This window comes from Heptranchias perlo, chromosome 11 (genome assembly GCF_035084215.1).
Source record: "Heptranchias perlo isolate sHepPer1 chromosome 11, sHepPer1.hap1, whole genome shotgun sequence".
Classification (NCBI taxonomy): Eukaryota; Metazoa; Chordata; class Chondrichthyes; order Hexanchiformes; family Hexanchidae; genus Heptranchias; species Heptranchias perlo.
This window is the reverse complement of record NC_090335.1, coordinates 23888932-23906346: the sequence shown is the minus strand read 5'-3', so window position 1 is coordinate 23906346 and position 17415 is coordinate 23888932. Positions and strand designations below refer to the sequence as shown.

The 17415-nt window shown below is 39.6% G+C and overlaps 2 protein-coding genes across 10 annotated transcripts in view; one reads left to right on the top strand and one right to left on the bottom strand.

Moving 5' to 3' along the window:
* Positions 1-554: 554 nt before the first annotated feature.
* trappc2 (trafficking protein particle complex subunit 2) lies at positions 555-11791 on the bottom strand. 3 transcript variants are annotated; one of them, XM_067992700.1, is made up of 5 exons: positions 11658-11791; positions 10066-10184; positions 5435-5577; positions 3332-3419; positions 555-2757 (listed from the first exon to the last, which is right to left on the bottom strand). In XM_067992700.1, the coding sequence occupies exons 2-5, from the start codon at positions 10156-10158 to the stop codon at positions 2659-2661; spliced, it is 423 nt and encodes a 140-aa protein (XP_067848801.1). In that variant the 5' UTR covers positions 10159-10184; positions 11658-11791; the 3' UTR covers positions 555-2658. The 3 variants fall into 3 exon arrangements, with proteins under 3 accessions (XP_067848801.1, XP_067848803.1, XP_067848802.1); XM_067992702.1 differs by having other exon boundaries at positions 11572-11661; XM_067992701.1 differs by lacking the exon at positions 11658-11791 and adding an exon at positions 11437-11555.
* A 189-nt stretch (positions 11792-11980) lies between these two features.
* ofd1 (OFD1 centriole and centriolar satellite protein) overlaps positions 11981-17415 on the top strand; it is a 67928-nt gene continuing 62493 nt past the window's right edge. For 5 of the 7 annotated variants that reach the window (XM_067992692.1, XM_067992696.1, XM_067992695.1 and 2 more), the window contains exons 1-6: positions 12016-12099; positions 13507-13621; positions 14308-14523; positions 16396-16464; positions 16571-16601; positions 16728-16835. In XM_067992692.1, coding sequence (XP_067848793.1) covers positions 13526-13621; positions 14308-14523; positions 16396-16464; positions 16571-16601; positions 16728-16835 — 520 coding nt within the window. In that variant the 5' untranslated portion in view covers positions 12016-12099; positions 13507-13525. The other 2 variants (XM_067992691.1, XM_067992690.1) reach the window with 2 other exon arrangements.

The window sequence follows — 17415 nt, the reverse complement described above, 5'->3', positions numbered from 1 at the left end:
ACCCCTTCCCCTCAATGCTGACAGATACCAGCGAGCCAAGCCTCATGTTCCCCTTCCACAGTGATGCCAAATCTAGGTATTCTACCCCCTCTGACCCCTATGCTGTAAAGTGCCTGCAGCCCTACTGGAGTTCTGCCAAACTTCAGGATCCCCACCTGAGTTCTGCCAAAAGCCGAGGACCATCGTCCATTGCTACCAAAATGCAGGCATACCCCCGGTGGAGTTAAATACCACTTCCCCCTACCCATTACTAAATAACAGCATCGGGAATTTCCACAGGAGGTGTTCTGATTTCCTGGCACAATATCAGTGGGTGTTGTGGAGAAACAGCCATTGACACCATTTCGCTGGGGTTTCTGCTGAAATTACAACAGGAAATCTGGAGAACTTTGTCAAAATTCTACCACCCAGATATCTAACTCGAACATCTTGCTTTGTATTCTTGGCTTTAAAACTGGAGATGCATACAGATGCCCCTTCTTTATGGTTTTCATAAAATAATGAATGGAATTGTGAAATTGATTCTTAAAGTAGCAAAAAAACCACAATACCAGTTAATTGGAATTTCACTTTAATCATTAAATCAGTGGCCTTGATGTTATCCCCTCCATGGCTTAAATATAAAGTAGCATATCATCTGACTCTGCATAAGCAACAGATGATCTACCTATACATAAAACATGTAATTCTAAAATATTGTAAAAGATTTCGGGGAACAAATGTGATGTGAATTTCAACAGATCTTTTTCAGAAATCTCCATATCCATTCTTTATGCACAGTTGTGTGGTTACAATTGTTACATAAGACTTGCTGTAATAGTATTATGCAATAATGTTCATGTAGTTGACAGCATTTGCAAAACAATGGTACAATTTAGTTTTGTAATATCCAAGTTTTGAAATAGAACAAACTAGAATTTAAGAGCCTTTCATAGGGTGAAGAGAATGCAGTGGTTTCCTTTATCAATGATTACAATTTTTGAAACCATTTGGTCAACTTTCATTGTTAAAATAACATTCCACCATAATTTAACTTGTTAAAAATTGTAATTTTTAGTTTACGATACCACTTGAACCTTCAACTGAAAACTTCTTTATTTCTCCTAAATTGTCAAGCGCTGCAGCTCGTTGCTATTGGCACAGTATAAAAAGGGCACTGAAGATGTCAAAAGATAATTATGGATGAAGGAGGCCACTTAGCCCATCCATTTAGTTATCCTAAAGCCTCCCTACCATCCTTCCCATGTAGTAACCACTTGGTTATTAACTGATTCCAGGGTTTTTTCTTCCCACTAATCAAGAGTTCATTTCAGATGTCAGTCACACTTTGTGTAAAGAACTTAGATCCTAAATTTGCCTTTTACTAGTTTAAACCCTTGTTCTATTTAATTTAAAATAACTTTCTTGATTTACTTCCTCCATACTATTTGCAATCCAGTGCAGTAAAATGAAATACATAATCTACATTTCTGTGGGGCTGAAAGCATAGGTGTTGCTTGGCAGATTGGGACTTCAGTAACAATTGGGGTTACAGCTTTTAAAGGATCAGAAAACACTATTGGATCACTAACCCCTCAACCATGGTAAGGCCTGAGGAGTGGAGGAGGTTGTCAGATGGCCAGGGAGGAGCAAGTGCATGTATAATTGAGGGCAAGCCATAAGGTGATTCTTAAGAACTTTAGTCCAGTTTTCCATATTTTTCTAAGACTTAAATAACTTGTACTTATATAATACCCTTAATGTTGTAATGTCAGGAATGTGGTAGCCAATCTGTGCATGAAAACAGCAAAGCAAAAAATAATCAGAGTGGTGTGGATGTGAATGTTGATGAGGACTCTTACAATAACTACCTGTATTAATTTTGAGGAAACCATTTCTTGCAGATGACTAAAAATGATGAGTTTATGACCAGTGTCTCATCACCTAAGTTTGTGTTACACAAAATAAAAATCTAATTTGTATCTTTAGCAAAAGAAAATTCGATGAGTTGCAGATTATCTGTGGCAGTGCATATAGGTAATCAAAACCACACAGTCTTCAGGTGAAGCAGGGAGCACAGATGTAATTCAGCCTCTATTTGGAAGTTATGTATTCTGTCCTTATTTTATAGGATATATCTTGATTTTATACTTTTAATAGAACTTGCAACAATTTGGGAAGCAGAGGAAATAGTTGGTCATTTCTTTGCTGTACAGGCTGAGGCATTCCATAGCACCAACTCTGACAGGAGGCTATAACTACAGTGAGAAGTTTAAAATAGACAGGAATTTAATACAAAAAGCAATGCAAAAAGTGTTTGTAGACCAAGTGCATACAGATTCAAGATTTTTTTTTAATATAGATGTACACACTTTTTTAAAGCTGATTAAAACATATCTGACTAATTACAAAGAAAATGGTGTTCAACTTGCACACATTTGCTGTAAGATAACAGGACCTGGACTAGTAACTGACATATTCCATTGCATTTGGGCTATCACTAAAGTTTACCAACATATACATGTAGAAAAAATAAGCTTAAAGGGGTAGCAGAACTGCCAGTAAAATCACCAACCACTTTGTGACATAATAAATGTTAATATACAGAATAACGGTCGTTCTGACATCCTGTAATCTTTAGTATATATACACACACGTGTACCACCATTTATTAAATGTTCAACTCAGCAGATGCTTCTTTCCCAAGAACTGAACTTTTCTGTCAAAGGCTGTTGATCGAATGAGGGCGTTAGGTTCATAAAATGGATTCATGGCAAACTGGAGGAAAAAAAAAGTACATTAGAGTGTGGGAATGTTTAATTAAAAATAAACCTGTACAATAGTTATAAAGATGAATAGATCCAGGATTGGCAGTTTGTCTATAGTTATATTTAAAATAAATGTATTTCATATCAAAGATGTGGAAAGTTAGTTATATAGGACTAAAAAGTTGTCCGTATAGATTTAATGATTTTTCATTAGCTCTTGTAGATAGCATAATATCTGGTTATCATACGGATTTGTGGGGCGATTCAGTTTTGCTTCTTTACCCAAGACCAGGAAGTCTTCAGACCTGCCTCACAAACATGAAGGGGGTCTTTTAGATCATTGTCTGCATTCAATTTTCCACACTGTATTCAGAATAGTCTCATCACAAACCCATTAAAATCAGATCTCAGCATTTACTGGTTAATCTAAACATGTTCTTTATGAACATATGGAATATGAAAAGTATTAAATGTCAAGATTAATCAGACATAGGTTAAAGTTTGACAGTATGACATCCTAATTTTCATCTGTCCCAGTGGGAAAACAAAACTGATGCCAGAATTAAATTGTAAAATCTGCTTACTTTAATGTACAGGTCATAGACATCATTAAAGAAATTTTTTATTCCATCTTCTTGCCGAACATCATGCAACATAATGAATCTCATATGTGAAGCAGAATTAAGGAAGCATAACAAGCATAAAAATTGGAAGCATTTATTCCACCTCACTCACTTTTTCAGCACATGTACTTGTGTTTCTATTTCTTATAACTGCATGAAACAACTACACTACAATGACAATTTTTAAGAACTATAGGTAAATTGTTACAAATGTCTCAAACCTCTCAAAGCAGAGTCTGCACCATTAGATGGAGTCCAATGCGCTGACCCCATTAGTGTTTCACTTCACTGTTGCATCTACTGGTAAGGTCCTTAAAACACAAAGCACTCAAAGAAAGCACAATGTAAGGAACAACTGACAATGTTTCCTAGTGCTCTGGAGGTTATGACTACTATACTGCTCAAACTTCACTTTCAGAGTTATGGTGCTGCAGTATCCATTCCAGGCAGGCAGTGTGTTGCTTATAATTCCTGACTTGAATTATGATTCTACACTTGGAGAAGTGGTTAAAATTTAAATGTTTAGACAGTGTGGGCAGGAGCATCTACGATGAACATTTAAACCAACTCCAGGCTGGTTTAAGTGCCCAGGGACTCCCCTTAGCACTTTTTTAAAAAAAACAGGTTTGACACTCCATATTCCATGCAGTGTCAAATCCAACTGGTTGAACCTACTTCTTGTGGGGTTTAAGTTCACTTACAAACTCAAACCATCTCAATGGAGAACGCTAGAGATATAAAAATAAAGGTTTTCACATTTATACGTGAAAATTACTAAAGGAATATACCAATGTACAGAATAGATATTAAGAATAGGAATTTCAAGACTAACAGGCAAGAACTCCAAGAGTTGATACTTGTCACTGAAAAGCAGATACCACTTTGTAGTTAACAGTACAGTTGCAGTACACAAATATGAAAACGTTCCTTTGAGTACCTCTAATGGTCTCCATTGAGATAGTTTTGTGCTTGTATGTGAAGTCACTGGGCCACACACTAACTTTCAATCTTTGTATTATTCTGTGTTCATTATTGTGTTTCCAATTATCCAGCATAAGAATAGATTAAAAATAAAAAACAGCCACAGTGCTCAATACTGTGCATTTATCAATCCTACTTCCCAATTACTTAAACTGAAAGGAGAGGGGATTGACTGGCAGTGATTTAGAACACAGTCCTTTCTCCTCTGGGATCCATGTTTAAATTGAGACTAAAGAGACAGAGTGAACATCTCCCATTTCTAATTGAGGGTTTTGTGAGAAACAAGTTTGGGCAGACCCTACCTAGAAATTTACATCACAATAATGTTGAATACAGGAATTTTATTACTCCTTGACAGCCTTTTCAAGAACCACCAGAACTTTGTCTTCATTTCAAAGCACTATTGAAGTCACAATCTCATTCCTACTTTATGTACTCTAGATATAGGGGAAAACAATGCAACAACAGTCACTGAGATTCAATCCTGGGTTTTCTAGCATATGGTTAAAATCCAAACTTAAATTTGATGTAAACCGTTCACATTCAAGATATATCTATAATACTGCACTTCCAGGTGTCCATTTTTCTGTAATTCTATAGCACCTCAATGATGGAGCATAACCACTCTCACAGCATATTGATAAAGTACCTGTGGGACACATGCCAATTCAAGTGGATGGTGTATAGCTTCTACTTGGAGCTGAGGAAATACCAGGCCCTCTACCTGGAGAGTTAACTCAACTCAACAAACCTAGCCAGAGTAGTGAAAAAGAACAGCACATTACTGCAGAACTTCACCACTGTAGTAGGGTAAAACAAAAAGTAGCAACCCAATCCAGGTTGCCTGTCCCTTTCTTCTCCCCCCTAGCCAGAAATGTATTACTCTTTCATGCACAATTCTGTCTAAGCTCACGCAATATTTCAATCACACTCAACACATCTGTGCAAAATATCAGTGTACCAAGTGCTGTGAACACCACGCAAACTAAACTAGATACATAAAAACATTAAAGTTTTTGTGTGAATTTTCTTCTACCTGGCGAACAAAGAATTGGAGAAAATTCACTCATAAAAAGGATATGTCCAGCCGTAACAAACGCGGAGACAAACCATTCATTGAACTTGTCAACAGTCTTCAGGTACATATTGTTGGATAACCACATGTTCTCATCTACCAGGTCAAGAGCAGCATGAGCTATGAACTGGTTAAGGTGTCGGTGATCATCCTGTTTTGGAGAAGAAAATTTAATAACGTGCAAATAACCAAGAAATCATTTGGAAAAAAAAATGTAGTTTTCCTTTCCAGTTGATAACCCTGCAAAAGGATTCAGACTGTGCAGTGGCTAGTATGGAATCAATATTTCCCTCAATTATCATTAAAGCAACCAAGTCAAAGTCCTAGTAGCTACAGGACATACACTGTCAAACTAAAGAGGCGGGGGTAGGGGAGAAAGAGGAGTGAGACAGAGCTCAAAGGCATGGTCAAAGAAAAAGGTCAGGAGGCTTTTGCAAAAGATATGGTTGAGGGAGAGAATTACAAATGACAGGTGTAATGATTAAAGGACCGATTTTTGGTGGTGGTGTGGAAAACAAACAGTTACCTGGTGTCACAGAAACAAGTGTATAGGTACATATGCTGGAGAAGATCACCCAGGGTCAAGCAAGGTCAGAGGCATTTAAAGACAAGGCTCTTGAAATTGATTTGCTAGGGCACAGGAAGCTAGTGCAGCATGCAAGGACAAGATGGGCGTGTAGGACTTTGAAGGAGGGGGTGTGGACTGCAGAGGTCTCAATAATTTGAAGTTTGTGAAGGGTAGAGACAGGGAATTTAGGTGTTGGAGAAGAGTTAGTTCTCGGGCAGCGCATTCCAGATCATAACTACTCGCTGCTTTAAAATGTTTTTCCTCATGTCGCCCTTGGTTCTTTTGCCAATCACCTTAAATCTGTGTCCTCTGGTTCTCGACCCTTCCACGAATGGGAATGGGGGAATGGGCACCAGGATGTAGGATTAGAAAGGAGAAACAAGTTGCACAAAGGATTGGGAGAGACAGATAGCACTAGAGTAAGAAATAGTACAGTATTAGGTGGGATCAGACTAAGAGAATACAAGAAGGTCTAACATAGGTTTAGAGCACGTGTGTGTAAATGCACAAAGGGTAGTAAATAAGGTTGGTGAGCTGCAGGCGCAAATAGCCACATGGGAATATGATATTGTGACGACAACAGAGACCTGGATCAAAAAAGGGCGGGATTGGGTACTAAATATTCCTGGATACAAGGTGTTCAAGATAGGGAAGGAAAAAAAGGAGCGGGGTGGAGGTGGGGGGGAAGGCAGGTGGCAGTATTGATTAAGGAGAATATTGCAATGCTGGAGAGTGGGGATCCTTAAGGGATCAAGGACAGAATCTATTTGGTCAGAGTTAAGAAACAATAGGAGGCGCCATTACACTACTGGGTGTATTCTATAGGCCACCAACTAGTGGGAAGGATACAGAGGAGCAAATTTGCAGGGAAATTACAGAGAGATGCAAGAACTAGAGAGTAGTGATAATGGGGGACTTCAACTATCCTAATAGACTGGGATAGTACTGGCGTAAAAGGCAAAGAGGGGGAGGAATTTCTGAAGTGTGTTGAGGAGAACTTTCTTGTTCAGCATGTTTCCGACCCAACGATGAAGGAGGCATTGCTGGATCTGGTTCTGGGGAATGAGGTGGGTCAAGTGGAGCAAGTGTCAGTGGGGGAACATTTAGGGAACAGTGATCATAGTATCATAAGGTTTAGATTACTTATGGAAAAGGACAAGGAGCAATCTAGAGTAAAAATACTTAATTGGAGGAGGGCCAATTTCAGTGGCTTGAGAACAGACCTGGCCCGGGTAAATTGGAATCAAAGATTGGCAGGGAAAACTGTACTCGATCAATGGGCGGCCTTTAAAGAGGAGGTGGTTCAGGTACAGTCTAGGTACATTCTCATGCAGGGAAAAGATAGGGCAACCAAAGCCAGGGCTCCCTGGATGACAAAAGAGATAGAGAGTAAGATGAAGCAGATCAAGGGGGCGTATGACAGATGTCAGGTTGATAATACAAGTGAGAACCAGGCTGAATATAGAAAGTACAGAGAAGTGAAAAAGGAAATAAGAGGGGCAAAGAGTACGAGAATAGGCTGGCGGCTAACATAAAAGGAATCCAAAAGTCTGCTAAGGGCATATAAATAGTAAACGGGTAGTAAGAGGAGGGGTGGGGCTGATTAGAGACCAAAAAGGAGATCTACACATGGAGGCAGAGGGCATGGCTAAGCTACTAAATGAGTACTAATCTGTCTTTACCAAGGAAGAAGATGTTGCCAAAGTCAGAGTAAAAGAGGAGGTAGTTGAGATACTGGATGGGCTAAAAATTGATAAAGAGGTGGTACTAGAAAGGCTAGCTGTACGTAATGTAGAAAAGTCACCCGGTTCGGATGGGATGCATCCTGGGTTGTAAAGGGAAGTAAGGGTGGAAATTGCAGAGATGCTGGTCATAATCTTCTAATCCTCCTTAGAAATGGGGGTGGTGCCAGAGGACTGGAGAATTGCAAGTGTTGCACCCTTTTTGAACAAGGGTGTAAGGATAAACCCATCAACTAAAGGCCAGTCAGTTTAACCTCGGTGGTGGGGAAGCTTTTAGAAACGATAATCCAGGAAAAAATTAATGGTCACTTGGACAAGTGTAGATTAATAAAGGAAAGCCAGCACAGATTTGTTAAAGGCAAATCGTGTTTAACTAACTTGATTGAGTTTTTTGATGAGGTAACAGAGGGTTGATGAGGGCAATGCGGTTGATGTGTACGTGGACTTTCAAAAGGCGTTTGATAAAGTGCCACATAATAGACTTGTCAGCAAAATTAAAACCCATGGAATAAAAGGGGCAGTGTCAGCATGGATGCGAAATTGGCTAAGTGACAGGAAACAGAGAGTAGTGGTGAACGCTTGTTTTTCGGACTGGAAGAAGGTATACAGTAGTGTTCCCCAGGGGTCGGTACAAGGACCATTGCTTTTCTTGATATATATTAATGACTTGGACTTGGGTGTACAGGGCACAATTTCAAAATTTGCAGATGACAAAACTTGGAAGTGTAGTAAACAGTGAGGAGGATAGTAACAGACTCCAAGAGGACAGACAGGCTGGAGGAATGGGCGGACACATGGCAGATGAAATTTAACGCTGAGATTGCAAAATGATACATTTTATCAGGAAGAACGAGGAGAGGCAATATAAACTAAATGGTACAATTCTAAAGGGGGTGCAGGAACAGAGACCTGTGGGTATATGTGCACAAATCTTTGAAGGTGGCATGACAGGTTGAGAAAGCAGTTAAAAAAGCATATGGGATCCTGGGCTTTATAGAGGCGAAGAGTATAAAAGCAAGGGAAGTTATGTTGAACCTTTATAAAACACTGGTTTCTATTATGTGGCACTTTATCAACATTAAGATTGCATTAGAATATTTTATTCTCCTTACTTTTCTCTGGTTTCTTTTTTCCTCCCCCCTCATCCTTCCCCCCCCCCCCCATTTAAACTTGTCATGGGAAAGCTCACTCTTTCTTCCCCACCCCACCATTCTCTCTGGTGGAGAAAGTGATAGCCTATCAAAGTCTATAGCTGGGGTAGTGATCATCATGTATTTCTACATCTTTCCTTGCAGTAAATTCTTTACCACGTCTATGTTTTGTTTCGGTAATAACAAAATAACCCAAACAAAATCACTAGCGCAGTTTGAAAATTTATCCAACGAAGTTTGCACTGTCTCTAACACAAATGTATCCTCAGCCTGTGCACAGAATAAGAACCAGATGCAGAGCTCCAATATTTACTTTTAATAAGGCTATGTGAGCATTAGAACCCCAAGATGCCTGAACTGTGGCTGGGCAGATCTAATCTCATACATGTACAAAGAGCCGATCAGTTGCCGTCAGTAACTCTCTGCCAGTGTAGCTGAAGAGCCAGTTATCTGAAGGGTGATGTTGCCATGCAGATAAGAATGTGCCATGGCTTCTACCTCCAGAGAGTTTTCTGGAGCATGCATCTCATTCCCTCCCCCACCTAATGAGATCCCATGGACATATATTTCCCAGTGCAGAGCAGTAGACACATTGATGGGGTCTTGTTTGTGCAAATGCACTGTGAGCTCTCCTGAGGTGTGAGTTTATGATAGTCAGAAAGGAGAGTTGAGTTTGCAATTATGCATGCAAGACTCCTGCAGAATTCAGCAGAGTTGGTCAGCTTACATTACCATGTGATGGGATGAAAGTCTCCTGTCTGCTGGTTGTTAAGGTCCTTTGTGAAATGAATTTGGGCAATCTCAATCCTGTTCTTAATGGAATGGGTCAGTAGTTCAACACTTTTTGGCAATCTCACTCAGGTCACAGAATGGTTAATGTAGGAAATGGAAGCAGTGACAATGATGCAGTAGGTACTCTTCAGAGATTGGCAGCTGAGAGATTGTTGGGGCAGAGTAGAGGGAGTTTATATATTGCAACAGCCTATATTTGACCGAGGACTCTTTGATGCTGATATTGGGTGCCTGTAACGGGAAGCGTTCCATCCCTTAAATTAAGGAGCACAAAAATTTAAAGAAAAAATTGAAATGGAAATTTGTCATCTGTGAAGTTTGGGTGTGTCATGGTACTTATTACAGTAATTTCCTAGTAACAGTCCATTAAAGTACTACATACTCACTTTGGGCTCCATTTTGCCTGCTGGAAGAAACTCCATCTCAAAAACAGGGTTGTCATGGTGACCAACTACAACAAAATAAAAACTACCAGACATATTTCAGATCCAACCTGTATAATAAACTAGAGAAAATAAAGTTCACTTTAAAATTAATGAATCACAAATCCACAAGAACTATCAAAACAGATTAAACTTTAGTTTTTTTTGTTCTGCAGTTAAGTACATATGCTCAAGATATGAATCAGGGGACTTTAGGATTTTCTGGATGGACTGAACTGCCTTTCTCATCTCTAATCATCTTGTGATGACTGCTGCATTTAGGAGACATGTAGTATGGGGGGCAGTGGGGGAGGGAAGAGTAGAAGGAATATAAAAGATGGAAAAAGATAGTTAGATCACCAAAAACAATTTTGAATGATGTAACTCAACACAGCATTAACTCTTGTAAATCTGAAATAAAAACTAAATTCCAGAAATACAAGCTTTTAAACTACTTTTGCAGGAGTCTTTAAAGATTCACAAGCAGTGCCACAAGGCTACAGTGAAAGCAAATATAGTATTAGGATATATAACTAGGGCAAACCAATATAGCACTAAAAACACCAGTGTCCTTACACAAGAACTTGGTTAGGCCTCAGCTAGAACACTGTGCCCAGGTCTGGTCCCCTCACATAGTGCAGAATAGAGAGGCACTGGAAAAAGTTCAAAGGAGGGCCACTAAATTAGTATCCAGTTTAAAAGCCCTTAGTTAGCACAATAGCTCAGGGACCTGGACCATTTCACTCTAGAAATGCGTAAACTTCAGGGAGACTTAATTGAAGTATTTAAAATGAAGAGACTAAGCTGTGTGCAAGGGGGCACTATTTGAATTGGATAGGTTAGGGCGATAGATAAGCATAGAACCAGGTTCGATACATATAAAATTGACAGGCAGGAAAAGACCAGCTGGTCCATCAAGCCTGCCCGACACCATGATGGCCGGATCATTATGGCTAAACACTTCTTCCCACCCCCCAGATATCAGGAAGTTTTTCTTTTCGCAGAGGATCATCGACCTTTCGGATAAGTTGCCAGTGTGTGCAGCAAGTGAAGATTCACGGCAAATCTCCGAGAGGAGCTGTACCGATATCATTGTGCACAGAAAGGTAGGTGGGATGTTGGCTGATGTACCTCTTTGTCACTGTGATCACCTGGAACTTGTTTGTGATGGCTGCTGGTGTCTGGGGATCGAGGGGCGGGATAATGCAACAATGTCTGAATGGACCAGCTGGTCTTTTTCGTACGTATGACAATTCTGTTAATGAGAAGAAAAGGAGCTCCCAAACTTTAGTCCGCCTGAAGTTATAAATTTTAATTATAGGAAGTAAAGCCAACCGGACGGTGAAGGTGAGGCTGGTGCAGCTCCCGTCTCCAAACCCGAGTGCTTCCGATTAAAGGTAAACTCGGATCTTAACCACAGTTCAGAATCCGTGAGCCGGCTCCCTGCGCTGTTAATCCCGGTTCCCTTACCCCGGGCACACGGGAAGAGCCTGCGACAAGGCGATGTACGGCGAGCCTGCCTCCCTCAATCAATCATCCGCTCCGCAAACACTCACCGCGTCTCCTCACTACGGTGAGACCCGGGGCGACGCGCGGCTTCTCGACCAGCGAACCGTTATGGGAAGAGTCTGCCCAGCAACCGGACTCGCCGCGACTGAGGCCTCACAAGGACGGGGTGGGGCGGAGCTGGAAGAGGAACCGCCCCCAGCGCGCGATTTATTTAACATACGAACCAATCGCTCGCTAGCGTCTTCAGGCGCGCGTCGCCTTTAAACCAATCCAATTTACGCTTCTGAAGGGGGTGGGCGGTGTTATAACGGCCGATTTGCGCGTGACGTAACGGCGCCGCGCGCGCGCTGGCGTTGTGGCGTCTCGCGGTTGCTGGAGTGATGAGGGTGAGATTATCGGGGGTGACGGTTGGTGGAGGGGGTTAAGCGCGAGCACCGTCAGAGCAGTGTCTCGGACTCCGGGTGGTGCCTGCGCCGCTGGTGAATTGCGGTGCGTATCGACGCGGCGCCTTTAAAAGAGCATCTGCGGGGAGATAGAGAGAGAGACACACAGACAGAGGGCCTTTAACTTCAGGAACGAGCAGAGGGCACTGGGACTAATTGTATAGCTCTTTCAATCGAGCCGCCAAAGGCAGGATGGGCCGAATAGCCTCCTGTGCTCTATGAACAGTTGGACTATAACCTGGTGTTGTAAGATTCCTTACTCTATGAATTGCGGATAGTGCCGTTCTGTTGTTTACAAGCTGTTAATGTGGAGGAAATGTTCCGAGGGAGACGGGAGTGTAAACCCATTTAAAAGTGTATGCTGAGTGAGACATATGGAAACGGGCAAAATGCTAAACAGAAATTAATGAACCTTGGTGCAAGCAATAGAGGATCCACAGGGCTGCAGTTGTAGGGGCTGCTTTAATCTACATTGTGCAATGGCTTTAACCTCACTGTACTTAGGGGTAGAAAACTTGGTAAGGCTTCGCTAAAGATGGTTTAGTATTTAGTGGAACACCATTAATAATTATACAAGTGTCGTTATCTCTTGTATGACAGTAAATTTAGCTCCAAGGCAGTAGGCTTTGCCACTGATGAGCAGCAGGGCTGCTCAGTAGAGCAGCGGGTGCTGGCAGGTGTATGAAGCTGGAGGTAGTTGTAAAGGTCAGAAGTGTCGAGGTCTTGGAGGGATTTGAAGACAGGACAAGTGTTTTAAAATTGAAGTACAGACAGATTGGAGCCAATGGAGATTGGCAAAGATCAGATCGATGGATGAGTGTGAGTTATGATGGGATTGCTGGGTTTTGGATGATTAACAGTTTATGTAAGGTGGAGCTTGGGAGGCCAAGGAGTCTAGATGCGACCAAGGTGTTGTTGAGGATTTTAAAGGCAGTTGGGATGAGGAAGGAGCAGTGCGGGAAAGTTTCAGAGTTGGAAGTAGGCAATCTTGGCAATGAACTAGATGTGAGCTTTGAAGCTCGGCTCAGGATTGAGTAGTACACCCAGGTTGCGCACTGTTGGGTTCAACTTAAGCAGAAATCTGTGAGTGGGAGGGATCACAAGCTAGTACATGGAGTCTGCGGTGGGGTCAAAGAGGATTGTTTTATTCTTGCCATTGTTGAGCTTCTGATTCATCCGTATTTTAATGTTGGACAGGCAATCTGACGATAGTCACAGAATCAAAGTAGAGGGGAGATTTGGGCTGGATTTTAACCAAGTGACAGGACACATGTCAAATCCATAGTTTTGCCCAGTTATTAATATATTTTTAACATTGTTTACTCATAGTGTAGGTGTATTTGTAACTATTATCATTGCAGAAGAAATGTAAAAAAGATATTTCATACTATCTTGATGCCTATATTTTGTATTATACATACATTAAGTATCTTTCTGTTTTAATGTATTGCAGTGTATAAACAGAATCTAAAATGGCATCTGGTACTAGTGAAGCTATTTCTTCAGAAGAGCTTCGGAGGAGACTTTATCAGACATTCAAAAATCGGGGTGTCTTAGATTCTTTAAAGGTACTTATTTATCTTGATCAAAAGTGTTCCATTTATCTTATGGCCTCTCTGTAATAATGATCCTACAGTGTGTATTTACATCTAATTAAAAATTCATAAAATTTAAGGCTAGACCATTTTGATATCCCTAGTCCATATTCTTGTCGCATATTAATACTTCAATATTTAAGTGTTAAATATGAAATAAGAAATGTAGTACCTTCATATGAAGCAAAATAAAGTTTCCATATTTCTATAATTTTGTGATTCTGTATGGATCACTTAGCAAATGTCAAGCCAATTGAATTGCAGTATTGAGTTGATTGTAATTGGGTTTTAAACAGCTAAATCCTCACATTTGCATGCCTCACATTAAATTCATCTTTACAGTAGATTTTAAAGTTCCTGGTACTTGACTTCTATAAGACATCACATGTATTTCTTTGGAATCCACATTTATTCCAATATATATATACATTTAAGCCAATTAATAATTATACAGTATATAGATTATACATTGGTTATGTATTTACTTTATATAGTACATATTTGACAAGTTTCCATGAATGCTAATTTGCACATCATCCAGCATCATAACGATAATTTCAGATGAAATAAGTGAAAATTTTAAGCTCCATACTAGATGAGAAAGTTTGTGTAGTACTTTTTTAGTCATTTGCTTCACTTATAAATTTTCTGTTGGCCAGTCTCAACTTCGAAATCAGCTTGTTCATGAATTAACGCACCCTGGTTTAAATGGACAGTTACCTGCATATGGTCATCGTCATCAGCATCCTTCCACAGATGAGGATTCTTTGTTGATTCAGGCTGCAAATAGCATAGTAGCAGACCACTTGCGCAGGATTGGATATGAGTACTCACTGTCTGTCTTCTATCCAGAGTGTGGCTTAGAAAAGGAGAAGGTAAAGTAAAACTGTATTCTTGTCTTTTTAAAAATTTACGGTAACTACAGCAGTGGGAAACAAACCTTGAGTTGAAGGAGCAAGTTGGTACACAGAGCTAAACCATTAAACACTCAATATTTTTCTCAAAATGATTAGTCACAAGAAATGTGTTGTCATGTTTTACAAAGGTTTTTCTTAGAGTTTAAATATGATCTTGGGCAACCTGCTAATGTGGTTTGAATAAACCCAAATGTTCCAAAAACAATCTAGGAGTCTATTTTCTAGCTTTATCCATCAATTAAATTACAGTCTAATAATACTCTTGTGTCTGTTATTAAGTATATAAAGAAAACTTTTCCCTCAATTTCCTTCTCTCCACTGATGAAGCTACTGACTCATGCTAGGGTACAGTTCCAACAGCCTTTAGCTACCAAGTGACTGTTCTCCATGTGAGTCCAGACGGTAAGTAGTGGCATGCTATTTAAACATGTGGGGAATCACAATGAAATTAGATTCCGCCTTACTCGAAGTGTATATTACATGTTCGTTTTCAGCAAGTGCTGCTGATGCGATCAGGAGTAGGAACCCTAACTGCTTTAATTTTCCCTCTCCCTTGTCCAGGAATAGTCAGGCCAATTGGAGTGCCCTTCCCATTGCTCTGACTGAGACATACTAACCCAGCACAATCCAAGGATCCAGCCTATGACCACCTTGGTCTGTGTGGCAAAACACCGCAGTGCATTCATCTACTGGGCCATGGAGGCAATTACTAAGGAAAATGTTTTAAATCTGTTTCATGCATTTTTTTTTGCATCAAGCTATAAGTTGTGTGATTCACGTCTGGACCACGAATTTAATTTATCTCCAATAAAGATATTTTGAAGATGGTAGCCAAAGAATTATTGCAAAAAAGAAGTTTGTTTAGGGCATTCTTGAGATTCTTAATTGCCTGGATACCAGGCTAAAACAAAGGACAAGGCTGATTAGTGAATTATATGAATGATTGATTAGTTAATTGAAAGTTGGGACCAGTCAGCAAGTTTTTCAGCAACCATCGAATAATAACTTACTGTGCAAACTGTTGTAAATACCATTCAATGGGTGTAATTTGTATTACAGTGCAAGATTTAATATAAAATAATTAAAGTTAAATTGCAGTTATCTTGTGATCATGAATATTCTTCAGGTCCAATTGTGTCATGTCATTAGCCTTTTCAATACTTCCGGTAAAAGAAAAATGGTTCTTGTCTTTCTTTCTGATTGCTTCAGGTGTTGTTAAGTAGATTGAATTTATCTGTAATTCCTCTAAGCAGTCATTTCCCCTCACCCTAATATTACCTAGACTAGTTTTGCTGCTTTTTCTTGGTCATTTTTATTCAGTAACTAAAGGCTTTCATGCTATACATTCTATATTAAATGAAATAACTGAGGATCTTTTATCATGCTTCTCTCGTCAGGGAGAGGATACTGTTCATTTTATAAGCTACGTATTGTTTTACAAAAAGCTTGAATTCTTGCCTCCATGGAAGATGGGGAACCTAATTATTTTCCAGTTTCTCCAATTTTTCCTTATTAACAGTACTGTGTAGCACTGGAATTCACAGGGAAGCGTTGATCAGATGTTGTAATAGCTGTGCTTGAGGCAGAGCATGTGTATTTGTGATTGTGATTATATATATATATATTTTTTGTTTTGGCAAGTAGTCAGATGCTACCAAAGGATGTGACTGAAACTACATGTGCATGGAAATAAGTGTAAAACTATAATCATATGGAATTGCATAGAGTAAAATTTTGTTCCTGGATTCTCAGAGAACAACCTTATCATCAAGTGCCAGAAAAACATAGCAGTTATGAAATTTATTTCACTTTGAAAACATTTTTTCAAAGGTATTTACATCAAGAGATCTCCTACAGATTATGAAGATCAACCCCAGATCAGACCTTTACAAATCTATTGTGAGTTTGTGTTTGATTTTATTATGAATGAGTTTGATAGTTCAGCATTTTTCTCTTTCACATATTGGATGCCGTTCATTGTCTTTGTTTGTTTTTCCTACTGCAGATCTCAAATCTCCAAAAGGACCATCAAAAAGGTAATACTGCAGTTTCAGATGCTGTAATAGTACATACATAAAGAAATTGCAATCCTTTCAAAAATGTTGGTGTTCCATTTTTTAACATGTAATTTTTTTTTAAAATCACCTTTTTGTTGCTGACAGGATTTCTTATTCAATTTCTGATGGAACTGACTGACTATCACCTAACTAAGGAGTATCGAGATGCAGGAGCTCAGACCAGCTGCGTTCCACAGTACAAGGAATCTATTGGTAATGAGCAGGGGTGGGGGATTCTATTTGAATAAGTAATTAGTTTTGCAGTTTTTTTAAAAGTATGTCACCAAATTAAACAAATCTTCCAGCAGTGTATGCAACTTAATTGTACAATGTTGGACCTGGAGCCTGTTCTGTAATTAGGCAATTTCCAATGAATGAATGGGGGGATTGCATTACAGTTCTTAAGTACGAAGCTTCACAGTTCTGTACTTGGATTGTCATTTCTAAAGAATGTCGTGGTATAGCAAAACAACAAAACATTTTTAGTTCTCATTTTTATTGCTACATTTTTACCTCAGATTAGGGCATTCAACTGGCCTGTCTGATCAATGCAAATTTTAATTGGTTGATTGGTTATGATTATATGAGGAGACCAAACCCTGGTGAAATATGTAAATAAATTGTTCTATTTTTGTTGACAGTCAGGTGGGTGGCGATCTCAGAAATCTATGACCCACGCTTAAGAGTTTCCAAATTGAGCTACTGAGAAATTCACATAAAATAAGCGTTTCCGTTTGCCAGGACAGCAAAGTGCGGCACTTCCTGATTCAGTTTAAGATGGCAGCTGGAGATT

Excerpts from the sequence above, each read along its gene's own strand:
- trappc2 (XM_067992700.1), bottom strand. The coding sequence starts at position 10,158 with ATGTCTGGTAGTTTTTATTTTGTTGTAGTTGGTCACCATGACAACCCT. Across the intron at positions 5,578-10,065 it reads CAGGCAAAATGGAGCCCAAA|GATGATCACCGACACCTTAA; the intron begins GTGAGTATGTAG and ends TCTCCAAAACAG. Across the intron at positions 3,420-5,434 it reads TCCGCGTTTGTTACGGCTGG|ACATATGAGATTCATTATGT; the intron begins ACATATCCTTTT and ends TAATTCTGCTTC.